Here is a 19,484-nt window from a genome sequence, read left to right as displayed (position 1 = left end):
CCACCTGGTCCAACTCACTTTCGGAAGCTCTAGGGCATGCAGCCTCCAGATGACCACAAGATGCCCGACTGGGAGCCAGAGGGATTCAGAGCCATCTTGTTCCATACCTGATTTTAGGGATAAAGGCACTGAAGAACCCTCTGGCGGCCCCCATTGGCCGTGGCCTTCTGTGCCCATAAGGCCGGCCACTCCAGGCCTCCTCCTCCACCTGGGCGCTCTAGGCGCTCTCCTCCCATCATCCAGAGTGGCACTGATGGCTTGGACAAAGATTCCTGGGAGACCGGAATTGAGAAAGGGTCTCTTTGGAAAAGCTGCTGATGAGTTAATAGCGATAATGGTATTAGCAAGGAGAAAAATAGCATTCATTTATTGCTTCAATTATCTCCTTTGGTCCTCACAACTCCCGGAAGGTAACTTGTTAATAGGCCCATTTTACAGATGAGACAAGAGGTTAGATCTGAACTCCCCTTCCCGCTCCAGTCTGGGGCTCCATCCACCGGGCCATCTGACCACCTCAATAAAAAGACAATTGCCCTCCTTCACTGGCCAGCTGCTACAACAGTGGATTGGTCTTTGGTCGTGGTCTTTAGTTTTGCTAGATTCTAGAAAGGGTTCTATCAAGGTGGTCCAATGAATAGATCACCCAATTACAGCCACTTAAATCCAGACTCAGACTCTCTGGTTAGGTGTGACCCTGGGCAAGTCACTTAATCACTGCCTGCCTCAGTTTCCTCCTCTGTAAAACAGGAATAAAAACAGCACCTCCTTCCCAGGGATGTTTCAAGGATCATATAAGACAGTCTTTATAAAATGCTTAACCCATAGCAAATACTATCTATTAGCTAGTATTATTAATTTACTTCTGCCATTAAAACCAACAAAATATATGTGGAAAAAAAGAGTGCTTTTCACATGTCCAATCAGAAGGGAGGAAAAAAACTTTTTAAAATCATACCATCTAAAGAAGCAAACAAAGGGGGAAAAAAGCATCAAAAGGTCTTGAAAATCACTCCAATTTGAAGATGAACACTATTTCAAGATATTACCTTACTGATTACACTTAAAACAGATTCCCTCATACTACTGTGACATCTTTTCTCAGAACATCAATTTCCCCATCTGAAAAATGAGGGAAGTGGACTGGGAGGTCTCAGATCTATCTCTTCCTTCATTTAAGGGTCTCCTCTCCATGGATATAAAACCAACGTCACAATCTGTCCCAGGAGAAGAAAAAGAAATCAAAGGAATTAAAAATGAAAAAGAAAATAAAAAGAAATAAAATATCACCAGTCCTTGTCATGCTTAGTTTCTACCCTCATTCCTACTCAAAGAATGTAAAATCCAAGGGACCCGACCCTTCCGTACTACTCTGGGGCAAAAACATTGCCCAAGTAAGAAGTAAGGAGGCAGGGAGAAGTGATATTGGAGCATCCCATTGGCATAATTTATGCTGTGGCGGACTTTGAAACAAGCCCTGCAATTACAGAGCAGGTGAGCAGCAGGAACAACAATCAAAGTGGATGAGGATCCAAAGTCTGCCATGAACTTGTTTTGATTCCAGGAGGCAGGAGAAGGGAGCAGAAAACCAGTTGAGAGCAGAGCTGTCTGCCGGACAGAGTGAGTAACCCTTTCAAAATCTCCTAGGGATAGTTTCATAATCCATCAAGGGTAGAGAGGGTCCTTGAACAGAGAGTGGTAGAGCCCACAGAGACCTTTAAACACAGAAGGTCAGAACTAGGTCTTGGGTCATTTAGGTAAAGCTTTTCATTTTACAGAGAGAGAAATACAAACCTTCAGAAGAGAGAGGGTGATTGGTCCAAGGTCATTCATTCATCAAGTAAGTTTTCCATAGTAGGGGTCTCCAAACTTTTTTGAACATGCATTTCTGTCAGCAAAAAAAATTTAAAGTTTGAATCCTTTCCAATAAGTGTACATACACTTATTTTAAATTTTATGGATATTCAACTACAAATAAATATGTATATTATAAAATTTATGCAAAAACCCTCATTTTAAAAGAATGAGATAAAGATGAAATGCCATTTATTCCTAGCAACAAAATGGGCCTGCTGGATTTTATTGAATATAGGTAGAGGCCTGTACTTTAAAAAAATCACCTTGGCATCTGTGTCAAGGATGGATTAGAGGGAAAGGATTTGAGACATGGATGCCAATCAGAAGGCAATAGCGCCAGGTGTAAGAGTCCTTGCCTATACTTCCTCTACTGGGGAGACTGAACCTGGATCTCTTGACTCCAAAATTGTAGTTCTGAACCAGAGTAGACTAAGTCAATTGGTGCCTATTACATAAGCCATTAATGTGGGGGTGGGAAGGTGGGGTGGGGGTGAAGCCAGGTTGTCTAAGGAGGGGTGGACTGACCCAGGCTGGAGACAGTCAGTTAATCTCATCTTCAGATCAAAGTGGGACCAGGCCTGTGAGTAGCTTCTCCACCTCCAACCTGGGTGAGATGGACAATGAATGCATTTTATAAAAGATTACTGCAGTAGTTCATATGAGAGGCAATGAGGTCTATCCTCACTGGTTGGTGTGTTCATAGAGAGAAGAGGACAGATGTGAGAGATATTTTTGTCCTTCGGTCATCCCTAACTCTCCACAACCCCATTTGAGATGTTCCCGGCAAAGATGCTGGAGTGGTTTTGCCATTTCCTTCCCCAGCTCATTTTACAAATGATGAAACTGAGACAAATAGGGTGAAGTGACTGGCTCAGGGCCATGGAGTTAGTGTCTGAAGCCAAAAGTGAACTCAGGAAGACAGCAGATAGAGGTAGAAACAAGATTTGACCAAAGGGATGAAGGAAAGGATAAGTCAGAGAGAAGAACTGAAGAAGATTCTAGTGGTAAACCTGGGGGACAGGGAGGATAAGTGGGTGAACCCTGGATAGAAATAGGGAAGTTGGAAGAAGGGGAGGGAGACCATGTAACAGATTTCACAGCTCCTATCCCCACTTGGCTGTTCATGCTCTGAGACTCACTCTTTCCCACCCAAAACCAAAGGGACCAGTGGGGAGGGAGCTCCCAGGTCCCAGGTACCTGCTGCTTCCAGAAGACCATCTGAGGAATGGAGGGGCTGAGGGAGGGAGGGCAGGGGGCTTTGCCTAAGAGCCCCTTTGAAGCTGTTTGTCTGGATGGTTGCTGTGGTGTATGGCCCATTGGATTTGCAAAGGGCTTTGATCCTCACCAAAGCCCTGGGTTGTCAGAACCTTTTACAGATAAAGGAGCCAAGACTCCAGAGAAGAAGTGACTTGACCCAGGTCATACAGCCAACCAGAGTGGCCATCAACCTAGCCTCAGATCCCAGACTGATGCTCTTTCCATGATTCCCCAATGGAGCATGTCACTCTTGCCCAAAGCTGAGACCTGGGGTAACCCCCAGAGGATGCACTTGCCCTGGATCCCTCCCTAGGCCTTGATGGTTTCTCTCATTACTGACATTCTCCTTCCTTCCTCTTGATGGCAGATGTCTTTAAGATAAAAGTCCTAGGAAAACAGGAACATTATTTATTGCATTGTTGGTGGAGTTGTGAACTGATCCAACCATTCTGGAGACCGATTTGGAGCTATGCCCAAAGAGCAAGCCAAGTTTATATACTTGGATCCAGCAATACCATTGTTAGTCTGTGCCCAAAGAGTTCATACAAGAGGGAAAAGGATCCACATGTACAAAAATAGTTAAAGCAACTCTTTGTGTGAAGGCAAAGAATTGGAAATTAAAAGAATGCCCATCAGTAGGGGAATGGCTGAATAAACAGGTATATGAATGTAATGGAATACTATTGTTCTATAAAAAATGATAAGCAGGCAGAGTTCAGAAAAACCTAGAAAGACTTGTAGGGAGTGATGCAAAGGGAAATGAGCAGAACAAGGAAAACAAATGATACAGGATCAGCAACGTTGTGTGATGATCACCAGTCAGGGACCCAGCTCTTCTCAGAAACACAATGATTCAAGACAAGTACAAAGACTCAGGAAGGAAAATGCCACCCACATCCAGATAAAGAATTGAAGGGTACCTTTCACTAATACTTCATTCTTTGTCCTGGTTATTTTTTTTATGTTTCTTCTTCCACAACTGAGACTAATAAGGAAACATGTTTTACATGATGACACATTTATAAGTAAGACCAAACCACCTACCATTTAAGAAGAACGGAGGTGAGGGAGGGAAGGAGAAAAATTTGGAACTCAAAATCCTGTAAAAATTAATGCTACAATTTTTGTGATTGGAGAAAAAAAATTTAAAAAGGAAAATCCTTTTGTCCATCCCTCTTCATCCCTCCCACTGTCTGTAGCAGTCTTTCCTAAAAGGCCTGTGCCACAGATAAACCAATCTGCTGTATGATACAATGAAGAGATGTGAGTCTCAAGAGATCTGAATTCGAATCCTTGCTCAGACATTCACTTAGCCGTGACCTTGGCTCAAGCATCTCATCTTACTGGCCTCCGTTTCTTTATCTGTTCAATGAAGGAGCTGGACTTGATCTCTATAGTCTCTAACAGTTGAAATTTTAGGATTCTTATTCTCAAACCTGCAGTAACAAAAAAGGTTTCTAAAGTATCTTAAAGATTTCAAAATAGTTTATAAGATTAATCCTTGAACCTCATTCTGTGTTCCTGTGAAATAAATAGTATCTCACTGGTAGTATTATCTTCCTTTTCAGATAAGGAAACTGCAAGTCAGCAAGGTAGTTCTTTTGTCCATATCTATAGAATAATATATCAGAACTGGATTTTGAAGCCAAGACTTCACTGCAAGACCTGCCTGCTCCATGATGCTTCTCAAAAGGCATTCTCCAAGGGGTGCAAGGAAGCAGCCTATTTGTTTTAGACTCTCTTCACAGGAGCTAGGTGGTGTCACAGTAGGCAGAGCCCTGGGTCTGAAATTGGAAAGCCTCCGCTTCTTGAGTTCAAATCTGACCTCAGAAACTTCCTATCTGTGTGAATCTGAGCAAGTCACTTCACCTTGTTTGCTTCTGTTTCCTCATCTGTCAAATACATTATACAGAAGGAAATGGCAAACTCTTCCAGGATCTTGGCTAAGAAAACCCCTAATGGGGTCAGACATGACTGAAAAACCAGGCACGGCACAGAGCTGGGACTTGGGGGAGGAGGACTTTCTCTCCCACCTCTAAACCATCAGTCAACAAGTTTGTTGTAGGATGGCCAGCAGCTTCAAAATGCAGTATCCCAAATCAGCCCATCTGGAAAGTATAAGGCTTTGTCAGCTGTAGTCCCCCTCCCACAGAAGAGCCAACTAATGAAAACCATCAGCAGTTCTAGCCCACGGGATGGGTAAAAGATTATTTACGAAGTGTTACAGATTGCCCAAGTCATTGGGGGTGTGGAGGTGGTCCTGCTGGTGTAGCTCAACAAACCTGAATGAGACTGGTTTTGGCAGTGTGCTGTTCCCTTGCTCAGTATAGAGGCCCCACTTGATGCACTTCCCCCTAGAATAAGGGGCAGGTTTTCTAGAAGCCCCCTTGAGGCTGTGATTTGTATAAAGTATTATTTCTGCTGAAAGTGCCATCCAATGATCTGTTCTGCCAGATGTTCCCCAGGATCAAGATTAGAATATGTTGAGTTGGGAGGTGATCATACACACACACACACACAGACAAAACATAAACACACACACAGAGCAGGCCATGGCACAAACTGCTTCAAGAATTGGGGGTTCCTTGATCTAAAAAGACACGACTGCAATAGCAATTCTCTAGAGTGTTTCCCCCACATCCCAAATGTAGACCTGGACCTTAAAAAAGTAATCAGTACCAACTAGACTTCTTCCCTTGGGGTAGGGCAACATCCTTGGCACCAGGACAATGGCAGCTGCTGCAGAGAACTTTTACATCGCTACTGGTGACGTCGGGGGCCTGATAATACCTGCTGCCATAATATATTCAACAGAGAGAAGCCAGAGATGGATGGTGGAGACTTCGAGCTCTGAATTCTTCCATCAAGAAAGAAATCAGAGGAAATCAGGACCTCTCACACAGCTAGGAGTAAGCTCTGGTTTCTCCTGGTATTGTTTCCTGAAGGAACTGTGCCATTCCTGGGGGGCATAGATAGGAAAGCCACTGAGGGACGGACAGGCAGCATGTATTTAGCCTAGAAATCTGAAAGTTTAAGAGTTCTTAACCTGGACTCTATGAACTTAGCTTTAAAAAAATAATCACTGTATTTTGCTATGGTTGATTTTCTTAATCATCCCATGTCTTTGATTTTATGCATTTAACATTATTCTTAGAAGAGGTCACTATGGATTCTGAATATAGACCAAAGCATATTATTTCCCCTTTTAAAAACTGGTTTATGTTTTTTCTTTCTCATGTTTTTTTTCTTTTGTTCTGATTCTTCTTTCACAACATTACTAATATGAAAATATGTTAAACATGATTGTACATAAATAATTTATATCAGATTCCTTGCTGTCATAGGGAAAGGAGCAGGAAGGGAGAGAGGCAGAAAAATGTGGGACTCAAAATCTTACAAAAAAATCTAAGTTGAAAACTATCTTTACATGTAATTGGAAAAATAAAATAAAAAAATATTTTTTAGAAAAGGAGGTCAGTAGGTTTCACCCTAGTGAAATAGAGATCCTAACAAAAAGATCCCTATTAATAAAAAAAATACTAAAAACCCTTGGCTTAGGGGAAAAGGAGAGTTATCTCCCCAAACTTCTAAGAGGTCATATGAAAGTATCCTCATCTGCTTGGCCCCATAGAGTAGAACCATACTAGGAGGCAGAGAGGGGCATGAAAGGAAGAAAGCTCCCTGACAAGAGTTGAACAGTAATAGGTTGGGCACCTTCAGGAATGGTGGGCAGCATCTTCCAAGTCTTCCAACAAAACCAGAATGTTATCACTAAGGTAAAATGGGAAATCTGTTCAAGGTTGGAACAGAGAAGCTTCAGTTGAAAGCCTACCTCTCCCCCTGGAGTTATTAATAAACTGACTATACAACCTCTGGGCCATCATACCATCAAATGATAATTATTGCCATTACTCATCAGTAATGCACTGAGAGGCAGTCCTGGGTGGTGGTTAAAGAAGTAACCTCAAAGTCAGAAAGTCTTGAATTCAAGTCCTACCTCAGACACCTAGGTAACTTATCACCGTCTCCATGCTCCAGACTTCTCACCAAGACTCTTAAGTTGTAAAGCAAGTTATCTGTCTCCAGCCCCAGAGTCCTTTGCTCTTGGTTCCATGGAGCTGCTCCTATCCTACGAATTGAAGGGGGTATATGGCCTGGAGGATGAGCAAGAGATCCAACCTGCCCTAGGTACTGCTAGCCAATGCACCTTGGTTCAATGGACCAGTAGGGAGAGGATGGGGAGAGAGGCTCTAGAATTTGTCCCTGGGACCTCAGTGTCCCCACCACTTACTATCAGATGCCACTGCAGTTTGTTCTCAGGAGCTCAGATGTGAGTTGCGATGTATCCCCCACCCCTTGCAAATGGACTTTTTTTCCCTAAGCTGACCATTCTACTCTTTGCCCCCCAGGTCTTTCAGATTGTGAATGCCTTTCTCCATATCTTCTTAGGACTCTATCTGGCAATTACTGTGAATAATCTTCACCTCATTGCCATGAAGTCTTGGTATCCATTTTGGGGAGCAATTTTTGTGAGTATTGTGGAGGGAAGGGTCATCTGAGTCTGTTTCCTCATAAGTAAAGTGAAAATTGGGCAGGGGGCAGGTTGTAATTGCATGCTATTGGGTTGTGTATCTCCCTTCTTCTGGGTCTGGGGGGACCTATATGAAGAGGAGTAGGCAGACCTTCAATTTCATCAATTTGCAATCAGCTCCTGGTGTGAAAGTTCCTTTCACTGAGGGACATCAGCAACTTACCTGTAATTTATAATCTTAGAGAGGGCAGGACATTGAGAAAGTGACTTGCCCAGGGACACACAGTTAGGAGTAGTCATTTCATAGAACTTCACATTGTTAAAGGTTTCATTAAACTATTAATGGAACTAGTTATCATTAAATCTGTACTCCAGCCTTGCCAGCCAGACAAGAAAGAAATTTAACCAAATTAGAAATCAAAGAAGAACATTAACATCAATGGAAGAAAGGATATGGTGAACTGTAGTGTCTTATCTGGGGAGGGATTTGGTTCAATGCTGATTTCTTTCCAAGTCTATTAAAGGGGATTCCAGTGATCACTAGCAACTCGATTATAGTCTAACCTGCTTACTTTAAAGAGAAGGAAAATGAGGCTCAGAGATGTCAAGACCCCACCCCAGGGTCATACAGGTAATACATGACAGACAAGATCTGGTCCAAATCCAATGCGCTTTCAAATGGGGCATGCTGCTTCTCCCAGTTCTGAGGGTACATAGAATTTGGGATGCATGTCCCTGCACACCCCAAGAACTGACACAGCCCTGGGCTCTGTGCCCACCTTTGAGAGAGAAGGGGTGGAATGCGATCACCTTTCTGATGACTTCTATCATTGTTTCCAATGTTGTCCACAGTTCATCTGTTCAGGAGCCTTGCTGATAACCATGGAGAGAGAGAGCAAGATGAAGCTGGTGAGTTCCTTTCCAAATTTTGAGTGGCATTTATAATCAGAATTGAATGTCCAAAAGAAGATGAGCCCAGTGACCAGAGAGTGAAGGAGGTCTTTCCATACTTAGTCTAGCCCAGGGAATATCTGGTTTGCATTGGTTTCAATTCCTCCTCTCCCAAGAGATCTTCTGTGTCTAGTTACCTAAAATGGACATAGGATGGTGGAAGGAGGTCTCATGTACCATTTCACCAGACCAGTACAATATACAAACTACCCTGCAAGAGGGAACTGCCCTGGGAAAAACCATGAAGAATATGAGCCATTTACATCTCCGTACCTAGCCTCCCCTTCCAGTGTTTTTATCCCAGAAAAATGAAGGACTCAGTCCCACTAAAGTGACAATGTTCAAATGAAGGTTGGGGCTTTGCATCTTTAAATGAATGGCCCTTGCAGCAGGGAATAGCTTAACCCAAAGGAAGGTTTCTCCAATAGAGGTGGTATAGAAGGCTAGGAAGTGAAATCTTTTTGGGATAGGGCAGGTCATTTCCATTCATCCATGATGTCTCTTGGTAAAGCCAGCCCTGGGTATGTTGCCTAAACACATTCCAATGGGCCCAAACTCAACTGGACCATTGATGAGGTTGACTAGGAGTATGAAACTGGGAATTGGTTGGTACAGAGATTTAGGAGTGCTTAGACTTGCCAACGCTTCTCTCTTCCCTTCATCTACCAGATGCATGGCCCTAGAAAGGGAGGAGATTTTAGTAGTTTAAGACTATTAATCTACAAATAAGCAAATGAATATGGAATCAGGATCAGGAATAGAAGCCAAGCCTCTGGCTCTCTGACTTCATAACATCAGTTATCTTGGTTTTATGTTTTTTTCCTTGCAGAAGACATGGACCATAGCAGTGAGCATCACTGACTGCCTCTGTGCACTGTGTGGAATCATTTTTCTCATTAAGGATTTATTCTGGGAGAGTCCCTTTGATTACCCAATTTGGAGACCTTATCCCACCCACACGGTGAGTGCAATGCCTACAGAAAGAGGAGGCAAACTCAGCTCAGAGGATGAGAAAGACCCTGGGCCCAGATCTGGGGCCCTTGATCTGTGCTGCTCTGAGTTTTCTCTTGGGAAGAAGGACCAGAAGACCTGAAGTCATCATTATCAAAGCTGGTAGCACAGAATGCCAGAGCAACAAAATGACCTTAGACATCATCTATTTCTATTCCTCCAACAACTATCAAAGGTGAAAACTGAACCCAGGTCCTCTAAATCATCTCACTGCACCACTACAATTTACAGAGTGTGCAACCTTGACCAGGTTACTTAATCTTGGACTAGATAGCCTCTGAACCTTTCTATGAACCTCAGTTTCCCCATCTGTAAAATGAGGGAACTAGATGATGTCTAAGGTCATTTCCAACTCTGTGATTTTAGTCATCCCAAGTCTTGACTAAAACACTAGAAACTTCCTTTTACTGGAGTTTTTTCTTTCCTTATCCTATTTCCCAATTCTGTTAGGTTAACCAGAATAACATCTGAGCAGGAGGTTCCCCAGGTTCCAGGCTATTGTTCCTCATCACCCTCAAAAGCTCAGATAAGTCCCCAACATGGTGCATTACCCTTTGGGATCCAGCAATAGGATTTTTTGGATTTCTGAGATCTGTATTACTTTAGGACTTCTAGGGAACCCTTGCTGGCTTGCACATAGAATGCATTCAACTCATTCCATTTTTTTAGTTATTAACTTTTTCGCCATGAACAAACAGACATAGAAGACTAAGTATTAGATGAAACCATGACCTCTTGACAAAGGATGAACTAGCAATAAGAGACTTTTTGCTTTCTAAGTCCCCTTTACTAAGACTCTCTAAAATTTGCTTAATTTTCTTAAGAAACATGAAAGTTAACCAAAATAGGAAGGAAGAGTTCCTGCTTCTCGCCAACCTTGCCCTCTCTGGGTTTGAAAAACAAACACTGAGCCAAAGCTCCCTTTTTTCTGACTGAAGCAGCCTTGTATTGGTAGGAAGGCAACTGTGCCACACACATTCCACAGATCTACCCCTTTGCCTCACTGGCATGAGAAGACAACAGTCTAGTCCCAGTTCTAAAACTAGCTAGCTCTGTGACCCTGGGTCCTTTTCTTCTCCATGGCTCAGTTTTCTCATCCATGAAAGGGAATGATGCTGATACGTGTGGCATGGTGTTAGTTCCAGAGTTATGGTGAGGACAACACTTGGCAGGTCCTACCTAGGGTGAGTCAGCAATGGTGTTGTTTCTTGTTGCAGGTGAACCTCCAGAGGTTTGAGCTGGGATTGCTGATCCTCTCTAGCTTTGAGCTCTTCACCTTCATCTATGCCATGATATTATTATGCAGGACTCAGCTATCATCAGAGGTGAGAGTCCCTGCAGCAAGGTGGGTGACAGGGGACAATCATGAGTGGGGTTCTGAAATTTCAGGAAACTGCAGCCAAAAATCTAGCATGGCCTAAGGCTCTGTCTATAATATCACAGGGGCACAGAGGATCAGAAACAGGAATGAGGGTCAGGAAGACTTGGGATCAAATCTCAACTTAGACAACTGATAATAATTGATAGTAATGCATCAATAGTAATATATCAATAATAATTGATTAGTATTGATAATAATTAATAATTATTATTAATATAGTGCTTTAAGGTTTGCAAAGCAGTTTTAGATATGGTATCCCATATGATTACTAGCTATGTGACCCTGGGCAAGTCACTTGCTTAGTTTGCTTCAGTTTCTCCATCTGCAAAAGAAAAAGGGTCCCTTCCAGTTCTAGATTTATGATCTCATAACTTTTCCAGAGAAGACTGGAACTCTTTCCCATGGTACTAGGCTATTTCTTGGATTTTTGTCTATGAACCCCAAATTGTAGATTACTCCCATAGCTTTCTAGGCAGTTGCCCTGGGTTAAAATGCATTAGTGTCATTTTTACCCTAGTGATGGCAGACTTGTAAGGAGATGTTTAGGAGGAAGATGGAAGACCAGAGAGGCTAGGAAAGGATGTCATGGGGACAGAGACATTGATGGAGAACAGTAGACTCATAGATTCCTTCACAGCTTAAAGAAACCTTAGAGACAACCTTATGTCAACAAATTCTGACATCAATGCAAGGGCTTTCTCCACTGAACCAGTAGCCACCCAGTCCAAAGAAGAAAACAAAGGCTCAGGGAAGAGAAGTCACGTGCCTAAGGTTATGCTACTAATGTGTAGCAGAATCTGAATGAGAACCCAGTCCTCTTGAGGGAAGCATCACAGTAGTGGAAAGAGACCTGCATCTCTGGATAGAGGACTTGAGTTCAAATTCTAGCCCTGCCACTTACTCTGTGTGATCTTGGGCAAGCCATCCATCTCTCAGGTCTCCAGTTTCCTCTTTTGTGAAATGGGAAAGTGGGAGGTATGGTACAATAGAAAAAGGAACAGATTAAAGGTCAGAGGACCTAAGTTCAAATACTTCCCTCTGATTCTTACTATGAGTAACCTTGATCGATTCAACCAATCTCCCTAGGCCTTAGTTTCCTGTTCCGTAAAAGGAAAGGATTGGAACCCTGGTCTACAGTGCCCTCAGATCTAGATCAATGATCCTGAGTCCTTATCTGCTTCCTTCCCTTCCATCGTATCCCCACCCTAGAAGGAGGCAGGGAATGTCATTACTATGCTGACCTTGTCTTCTCTCTTTCTCAGGTAATGGATAACAGCTCAATGGGCATGCTGCCTCAGGAACACACATTTTACCCAACTGCTCCTCCTCCAACTTATGAAGAGGTGGTTTTTGATGACCAGAGCAAGAAGGCAGACCCCTGACAAACCACGGACAAGAAACTTTCCCCCACTAACAGCACTCCGTCCCCCTCTGTGTTTGTCTGAATAAAGGAGGAAGCAGGAAGGGTGGGAAAGAGTATGAACAGTGGAGTAACTAGGAATTTCTGTATGTAAGTATAAGTTCCAAATACTTTTCCCTGGCCCTAGAAGTCTAGCTGTCTTCCTGTATCCTTCCTAGCTCTCCCCCTTGGTCTTTGTTCTTGCCAACCCCACCACTGATCAGTTCAGAAGCTTTGGCCTGCTCCATTTCTGCCCTGGGCCAGTTCACTCCTCCCTAGGCAAGCTGGTGTCATCTGAAGAGATGTCTACCTCATCCTCCACCACACTTATGTAGGACTTGGTAAAGATAACCAATCAGGTTTAGCTCCACCAGCTCAGGACTCCCAAATTCAAGAGATTCTCCAACTTCAGATTCCCCAGTAGTAAGGGATGACAAGCAGGTACCACCATAACTTTGATGACTCTAGAAAGGAAAGCAACACAGTACTGCCAGAGCCCCTACATTCAGCTGTCACTGTGGAGCAGGAGGGGTCTGGGCATATTTCTAGCACAAGACACTTGCTCCTGAGTCAAGCTTATAACCCTAACTGCTGATCCTTGGAAACTCTCATGGTCCTACCATATAACTACCCCATAAGAGGCATGAAGGGAGGTAAAGTCTATTTGGCATGAATGACAGAAAATTCAAGATGAAATGTTATGATTGGTTCCATTAACAGAATCCACTCTGTCCACTAATCTGCCATTCCATTGGTCCTGGAATGGAGAAGTGGGGTATAAAAAAAGACAAGTATTCAGAGTCTAGTACCTCAAAAAATGAACTTCTTCATCTGGCTTCCTCCAAAAATGATTCCAGTGTCTCCTCTGCGCTCAGGTCTAGAGAAGACTTAGTATTCAAGAAGAGGGAAGCTATGTTGATGAAGCCTCTTGGTTTCATGGCAGAAGAGGAAGGCTAAAAGAATAAGATGATCTTAGCCTAGAGAACACTTACAGGTAACTGTCTTCAAAGATTTAAAGAGTTACCACAGGGAAGAAGAAACAGGCTTGTTTTGTGTGGCCCCTGAACACAGAACCCGAAGCAATGAGTGGAATTTTAAAGCTGATCTAGGCTTGATTTTTTTTAACATTCATTTTTAAAACTTTTGAGTTCCAAATTCTCTCCCTGCTTCCAGCCCAATCATTGAGAAGGCAAGCAACAGTATATCAGTTATACAAATGAAGTCAAACAAACCATACTTTGATTTTTAGAAAACTTTTCCATAACAATGAAAGTTCTTTGGAAATGGGAAAGATGATTGGCTCTGAGAAGGGCCCTTAGACAAACCCTCTCCTTTCATTGACATGAAAAATGAGGACAAGAGAGATTGTCTTGGTTCACATGACTAATTCGTCTCCTGCCAGGTCTGCTGCTGCTTCCACTCACATTTTACAAAGACAGCCCCACTGCCCTATTCTCTCTTGACTGAAGATTTAGTGTTCATCAATGGACAAATATTTATTAAGTACTATGAAAGAAATCCAGAGATAGGAGATGAGATGAATCCTGTCCTTATGAAATTCAAAGTCCATACAGGGAGAAAAGATATAAACATGATCTATGTTGTTAGGGAAAGGATCAAGTGAAACAAAAAGGACCCAAACAGAGAATTAGGGAGTAGGCACCAGTGGTGGATGAAGAGTTGGGGCTGTTCCCTGAAGGACAGGAAGGATTTGGAGAAATCACATGCTCCATGACTGAATGGGATCTTAGATCATCCAGTCTAACCTCCACTCCATCCCTCCCATTTTACAAAAAAGGCCACTGAGACCAGATGGGGGACTTGTCCAAGATCCTGTGGCTAGTAAGTGGCAGAACTCCAACACTTAAGTTCAATGCTGGAGAGGAGACAGAGTACACACACACACACACAGAGAGAGAGAGAGAGAGACACACGATGTTTCTCCTGAAAAGGAGACAGGGTAACTGAGCAAGTCACTTTGAAACTCTCAATTTCTTTATCTGAAAATGAAGAACTTGCCAAAGAGATCAAAGAAAGAGGAAAAGGATTATTCATATGTATAAAAATATTTGTAGCAGCTCTTTGTGTTTTAAAAAAGACCTGGAAACTATTGCATTCTAAGAAATTATGAAAGAGATAATTTCAGAGAAACTAGAAAGACATGGATAAACTGATAGTGCAGTGAGCAAAAACAATAATATTGTTAAGACAATTCGGAAAGTCTTAAAAACACTGTCAATGTTATGGTCAACCATGATTCCAGTCACTAAAAGAAGCCATTATAGGTTTTAGAGAACTGCACTAGTGAGCAGTACAGGAAAGCCAATCTAGGCTTGAGGTTTTTTAAAACTTTTGAATTCCAAATTCTATCCCTCCCTCTAGCCCTTCCCCCAATCATTGAGAAGGCAAGCAATAGTATATCAATTATACATATGAACACATGCAAACCATACTTTGATTTTTAGAAAACATTTCCAAAATGATTACAAGTTATCACTAGGATCATACATTTTGACCAAGTAGGATTTATCCCAGGAATGCAGGGGTGATTCAACATTAGGAAAACTGTTAGTATAATTAATTATATCAACAACAAACCTATCAGAAATTATATGATTATATCAATAGATTCTGAAAAAGCTTTTGATAAAATACAGCACCCATTCCTACTAAAAACACTAGAGAGTGTAGGAATAAATGGACTGTTCCTTAGAATAATAAGCAGTATCTATCTGAAACCATCAACAAGCATTATATGCAATGGGGAGAGGCTAGAAGCATTCCCAATAAGATCAGGGGTGAAACTAGGGTGCCCATTATCACCACTACTATTCAATATCGTATTAGAAATGTTAGCTTCAGCAATAAGAGAAGAAAAAAAATTGAAGGAATTAGAATTGGGAAGGAAGAAACAAAACTCTCTCTCTTTGCAGATGACATGTTGGTATACCCAGAGAATCCCAAGAAATCATCCAAAAAACTACTGGAAACAATTAGCAATTTTAGCAAAGTTGCAGGGCATAAAATAAACCCTCATAAATCCTCAACTTTTCTATATATGACTAGCAAGATACAGCAGGAAGAGCTGGAAAGAGAAATCCCATTCAAAGTAACCTCAGACAATATAAAATACTTGGGAGTCTATTTGCCAAGGCAGACTCAGAAAATTTTTGAAAGCAATAACAAAACACTTCTCACACAAATAAAATCCATTTAAATAACTGGGCAAACGTCAACTGTTCATGGATAGGCTGAGCTAATATAATAAAAATGACAATTCTACCAAAACTAAACTACCTGTTTAGCGCCGTATCAATCAAAATTCCAAAAAGTTACTTTGAGTTAGAAAAATTTGTAAGTAAATTCATATGGAGAAATAAAAAGTAAAGAATTTCCAGGGATTCAATGAAAAAAAGTACAAAAGAAGGGGGTTTAGCCTTACCAGATCTAAAATTATATTATAAAGCATCAGTCATCAAAACTGTCTGATACTGGCTAAGAAACAGAGTGGTGGACCAGTGGAATAGACTAGGTACAATAGCAGGAAACAATTATAGTAATCTGCTGTTTGATCTACCCAAGGAGTCTAGCTATTGGGATAAAAACTCTCTCTTCAATAAAAACTGTTGGGAAAATTGGAAGTTAGTATGGCAGAAACTTAGATTAAACCAACACCTCACACCCTTTACCAAGATAAGATCCAAATGGATACAGGACTTAGACATAAAAAACAATACTATAAGCAAACTAGAAGATCAAGGACTGGTTTACCTGTCAAATCTATGGAAAGGGAAACAGTTTATGACTAAGGAAGAGATGATGAGCATCACTAAAAACAAACTAAATGATTTTTGTTACATTAAATTAAAAAGCTTTTGTACAAACAAAACCACTGTAACCAAGATCAAAAGAAATGCAGTAAACTGGGAAACAATTTTTACAACTAATGCTTCTGACAAAGGACTCATTTCTAAAATATACAGAGAACTGAGTCATATTTTTAAAAAAAAAGTCATTCCCCAATTGACAAATGGTCCAAGGATATGCAAAGGCAATTTACAGATGAGGAGATCAAAGCAATCCATAGTCACATGAAAAATTGCTCTAAATCATCACTTATTACAGAAATGTAAATTAAAGCTTCTCTGAGGTACCACCTCATACCTCTCAGATTGGCCAATATGACCAGAAAGGATAATCACCATTGTTGGAAGGGTTGAGGGAACTCTGGGATACTATTACATTGTTGGTGGAGCTGTGAACTCATCTAACCTTTCTGGAGAGCAATTTAGAACTATGCCCAAAGGGTAACAAAAATGAGCATACGCTTTGATCCAGTAATACCACTACTGGGTCTATACCCTGAAAAAGGGTAAAAACATCACTTGTACTAAAATATCATAGAAGTCCTGTTTGTGGTGGCAAAGAATTGGAAATTAAGTAAATGTCCTTCAATTGGGGAATGGCTTAGCAATCTGTGGTACATGTATGTCATGGAACACTATTGTTCTATTAGAAACCAGGAGGGATGGGAATTCAGGGAAGCCTGGAGGGATTTGCATGAGCTGATGCTGAGTGAGATGAGCAGAACAAGAAAAACAGTGTGCACCCTAACAGTAACATAGGGGTGATGTTCAACCTTGAAGGACTCGCTCACTCCATCAGTGCAACAACCAGGGACAATTTGGGGCTGTCTGTGATGGAGAATACCATTTGTATCCAGAGAAAGAACTGTGGAGTTTGAACAAAGACCAAGGACAATTACATTCAATTTAGGGGGAAAAAATTGATATCTTATTGTCTGATCTTGTTATCTCTTATATTTTGTTTCTTCCTTAAGGATATAATTTCTCTCTCATCACATTCAATTTGGATCAATGTACACCATGGAAATAATATAAAGACTGGCAAATTGCCTTCTGTGGGGGGGAGGGGGAAGGAAGCAAGATTAGGGGAAAAATTGTAAAACAAAATAAATAAAATCTTTAAAAAAATAAAGATGAGAAAAAAAGGATTAAAGGAATTAAGTGACTTGTCCAGATTCATACAGTTAATAAATCTTTGAATCAGGATTCAAAAGAAAAGAAAAGAAAAGAAAAAGAAAAGAAAAGAAAAGAAAAGAAAAGAAAAGAAAAGAAAAGAAAAGAAAAGAAAAGAAAAGAAAAGAAAAGAAAAGAAAAGAAAACTTTTCCTTAACAATGAAAGTTCTTTGGAAATGGAAAGGATGATTGGCCCTAAGAAGGGCCCTTAGACAAATCCCCTCCTTTCATTAACATGAAAAATGAGGACAAAAGAGATTGTCCTGGGTCACAAAAATAACTCATCTCCTGCCAGATGTGCTATTGCCTCCACTCACATTTTACACAGACAGCCCCACTGCCCTATTCCCTCTTCACTGGAGATTTGGTGTTTATCAATAGACAAATATTTGAACACTTGAAACTGTTAGAGAAACCCAGAGGTAGGAGAGGAGATGAGTTCCTTGTCCAAAATTCATCTTGGAAATCTCCATCAACCACTTTTCTCTTGTCAAAATGGCATTCTGGAAATCTTCAACCGCTTTTCTTCCTTCAATGTGGTTCTGGTTATTGCGGGTACAATCTGAAAAACTTAATGAAACTACAAACCTACGTATGCTGTAGAGGACTAGATAACTGGAGCTCCATGAAAGGGAGGAAGGACAAGGATATGATTTTTCTCTCAACACATTCAATTTTTATCAATGTATATAGCATGGAAGCAATGTAAAGATTATCAGACTGCCTTCTGTAGGGGGGTGGGAGGAGGGAAGGGAGATTGGAAAAATTGTAAAACTCAAAACATTACAAAAAATGATAGGTAGAAACTACTATTGTATAGAATTGGAAAACAAATACAATATATTTGTAAAATATATTTTTTTAAAAAGGGAGAAAAGGAAGGAGAGAAAGGAGAGAATGCTATCAACCGCAAGGAAGTGGAAAGTCAGTCCCAACTCCGTCACTGCCTGACCCTAAAGCCTTAGGTAAATCATTTCCTTTTCCTAAGTCTAGGTTATCTCCTATGAAAACTAGTTTGTTTCCAAAGCCCCTTCAGTCCTGCCATTCTGCGGTTCATGTGACAAAGATCTTACAGGTAGAAATAGGTTGGAAGTAAGGAAAAAGTAAATGCTATTGGGCTCACTCCTTCCTTGGGCAGAAGCAAAATAAATCCTTATTAGTTATTTTATAGTAGGGATTTAATCTGGGAACTGAACTTGATGACTGCCATTATTCCTTCCAAATCTGATGGTGTGGCTTCTCCTTAATCTTCCTGGTAGCACCATTGCCCATATCCCACTCCTTCATGGAAATGGCTGTGTCCTAGAGCTTTGTCCTGGTGCCTCTTCTTCAACATTCTCTCTCTTGAGAACTTCATAAATTTCCATTTGTTTAATTATTATCTCTATGTCAATGGATCTCAAAACCACATAACCAGTCTTCTGCTCTCTCCTGACCTCACTCCTTTCTCACTTTCATCAAGTGAGAAAGCTTTACCTGGAAGCCCTATTAGCATTTAAAATTCAACTTGCTCCAAAAGAGACCCATCACCTCTTCTGTTAAGTTCATGACTCCTCTTAAGTTTCCTAATTCTGCTGAGGGTTTCACCAGGTTTCCACTTAGTTCATAACTTTGGAATCATTCTTGACTTTTCACTCTTTCTCACCTCCTATATCCAACTGGTTGCCAAATCTTGTCAAAATGTCCTCCTGTCAGCATCGCACTTAGCATAATGCCTACACGTGCTGTTGTAGAGTTAGTTCAGTCATGTGTGACTCTCTGTGACTCCACTGGGGTTTTCTTGACAAAGATACTTCCATTTCCTTCTCCAGTTCATTTTATGGAAATTGAGGCAAACAGCTGCTGGATGGGGTGTTGTCCACTCTCAGACATTGTCATTTTGTTATTTTGTTTTATGTCATTGGTTTCTTTAGTTTTTAAGGGAGAGTTCAATAGAGTTGAGGGGCAAAATATCAAGAAATAACTGTTGTAAAAAACTAAAGGTCTCAATTAAACTTTTTAAAAAAAGTCATCCTTTCCATCTTTCTTTCTTCTAGGGTCCTCTTCTCATAATGACACTGT

General features: G+C 41.1%; 1 protein-coding gene across 2 annotated transcripts; it reads left to right on the top strand.

The window, feature by feature from the left end:
- Positions 1-1,509: 1,509 nt before the first annotated feature.
- MS4A10 (membrane spanning 4-domains A10) lies at positions 1,510-18,141 on the top strand. 2 transcript variants are annotated; one of them, XM_074231381.1, is made up of 7 exons: positions 1,510-1,617; positions 5,817-6,020; positions 7,521-7,640; positions 8,495-8,551; positions 9,426-9,554; positions 10,822-10,929; positions 12,248-18,141. In XM_074231381.1, the coding sequence occupies exons 2-7, from the start codon at positions 5,841-5,843 to the stop codon at positions 12,365-12,367; spliced, it is 714 nt and encodes a 237-aa protein (XP_074087482.1). In that variant the 5' UTR covers positions 1,510-1,617; positions 5,817-5,840; the 3' UTR covers positions 12,368-18,141. The 2 variants fall into 2 exon arrangements, with proteins under 2 accessions (XP_074087482.1, XP_074087481.1); XM_074231380.1 differs by having other exon boundaries at positions 9,423-9,554.
- The last annotated feature ends 1,343 nt before the right edge of the window (positions 18,142-19,484 follow it).

Source organism: Macrotis lagotis, chromosome 3, assembly GCF_037893015.1.
Source record: "Macrotis lagotis isolate mMagLag1 chromosome 3, bilby.v1.9.chrom.fasta, whole genome shotgun sequence".
Lineage (NCBI taxonomy): Eukaryota > Metazoa > Chordata > Mammalia > Peramelemorphia > Peramelidae > Macrotis > Macrotis lagotis.
Note: the sequence above shows the minus strand (reverse complement) of the source record. Positions and strands in the feature narration are given on the sequence as shown.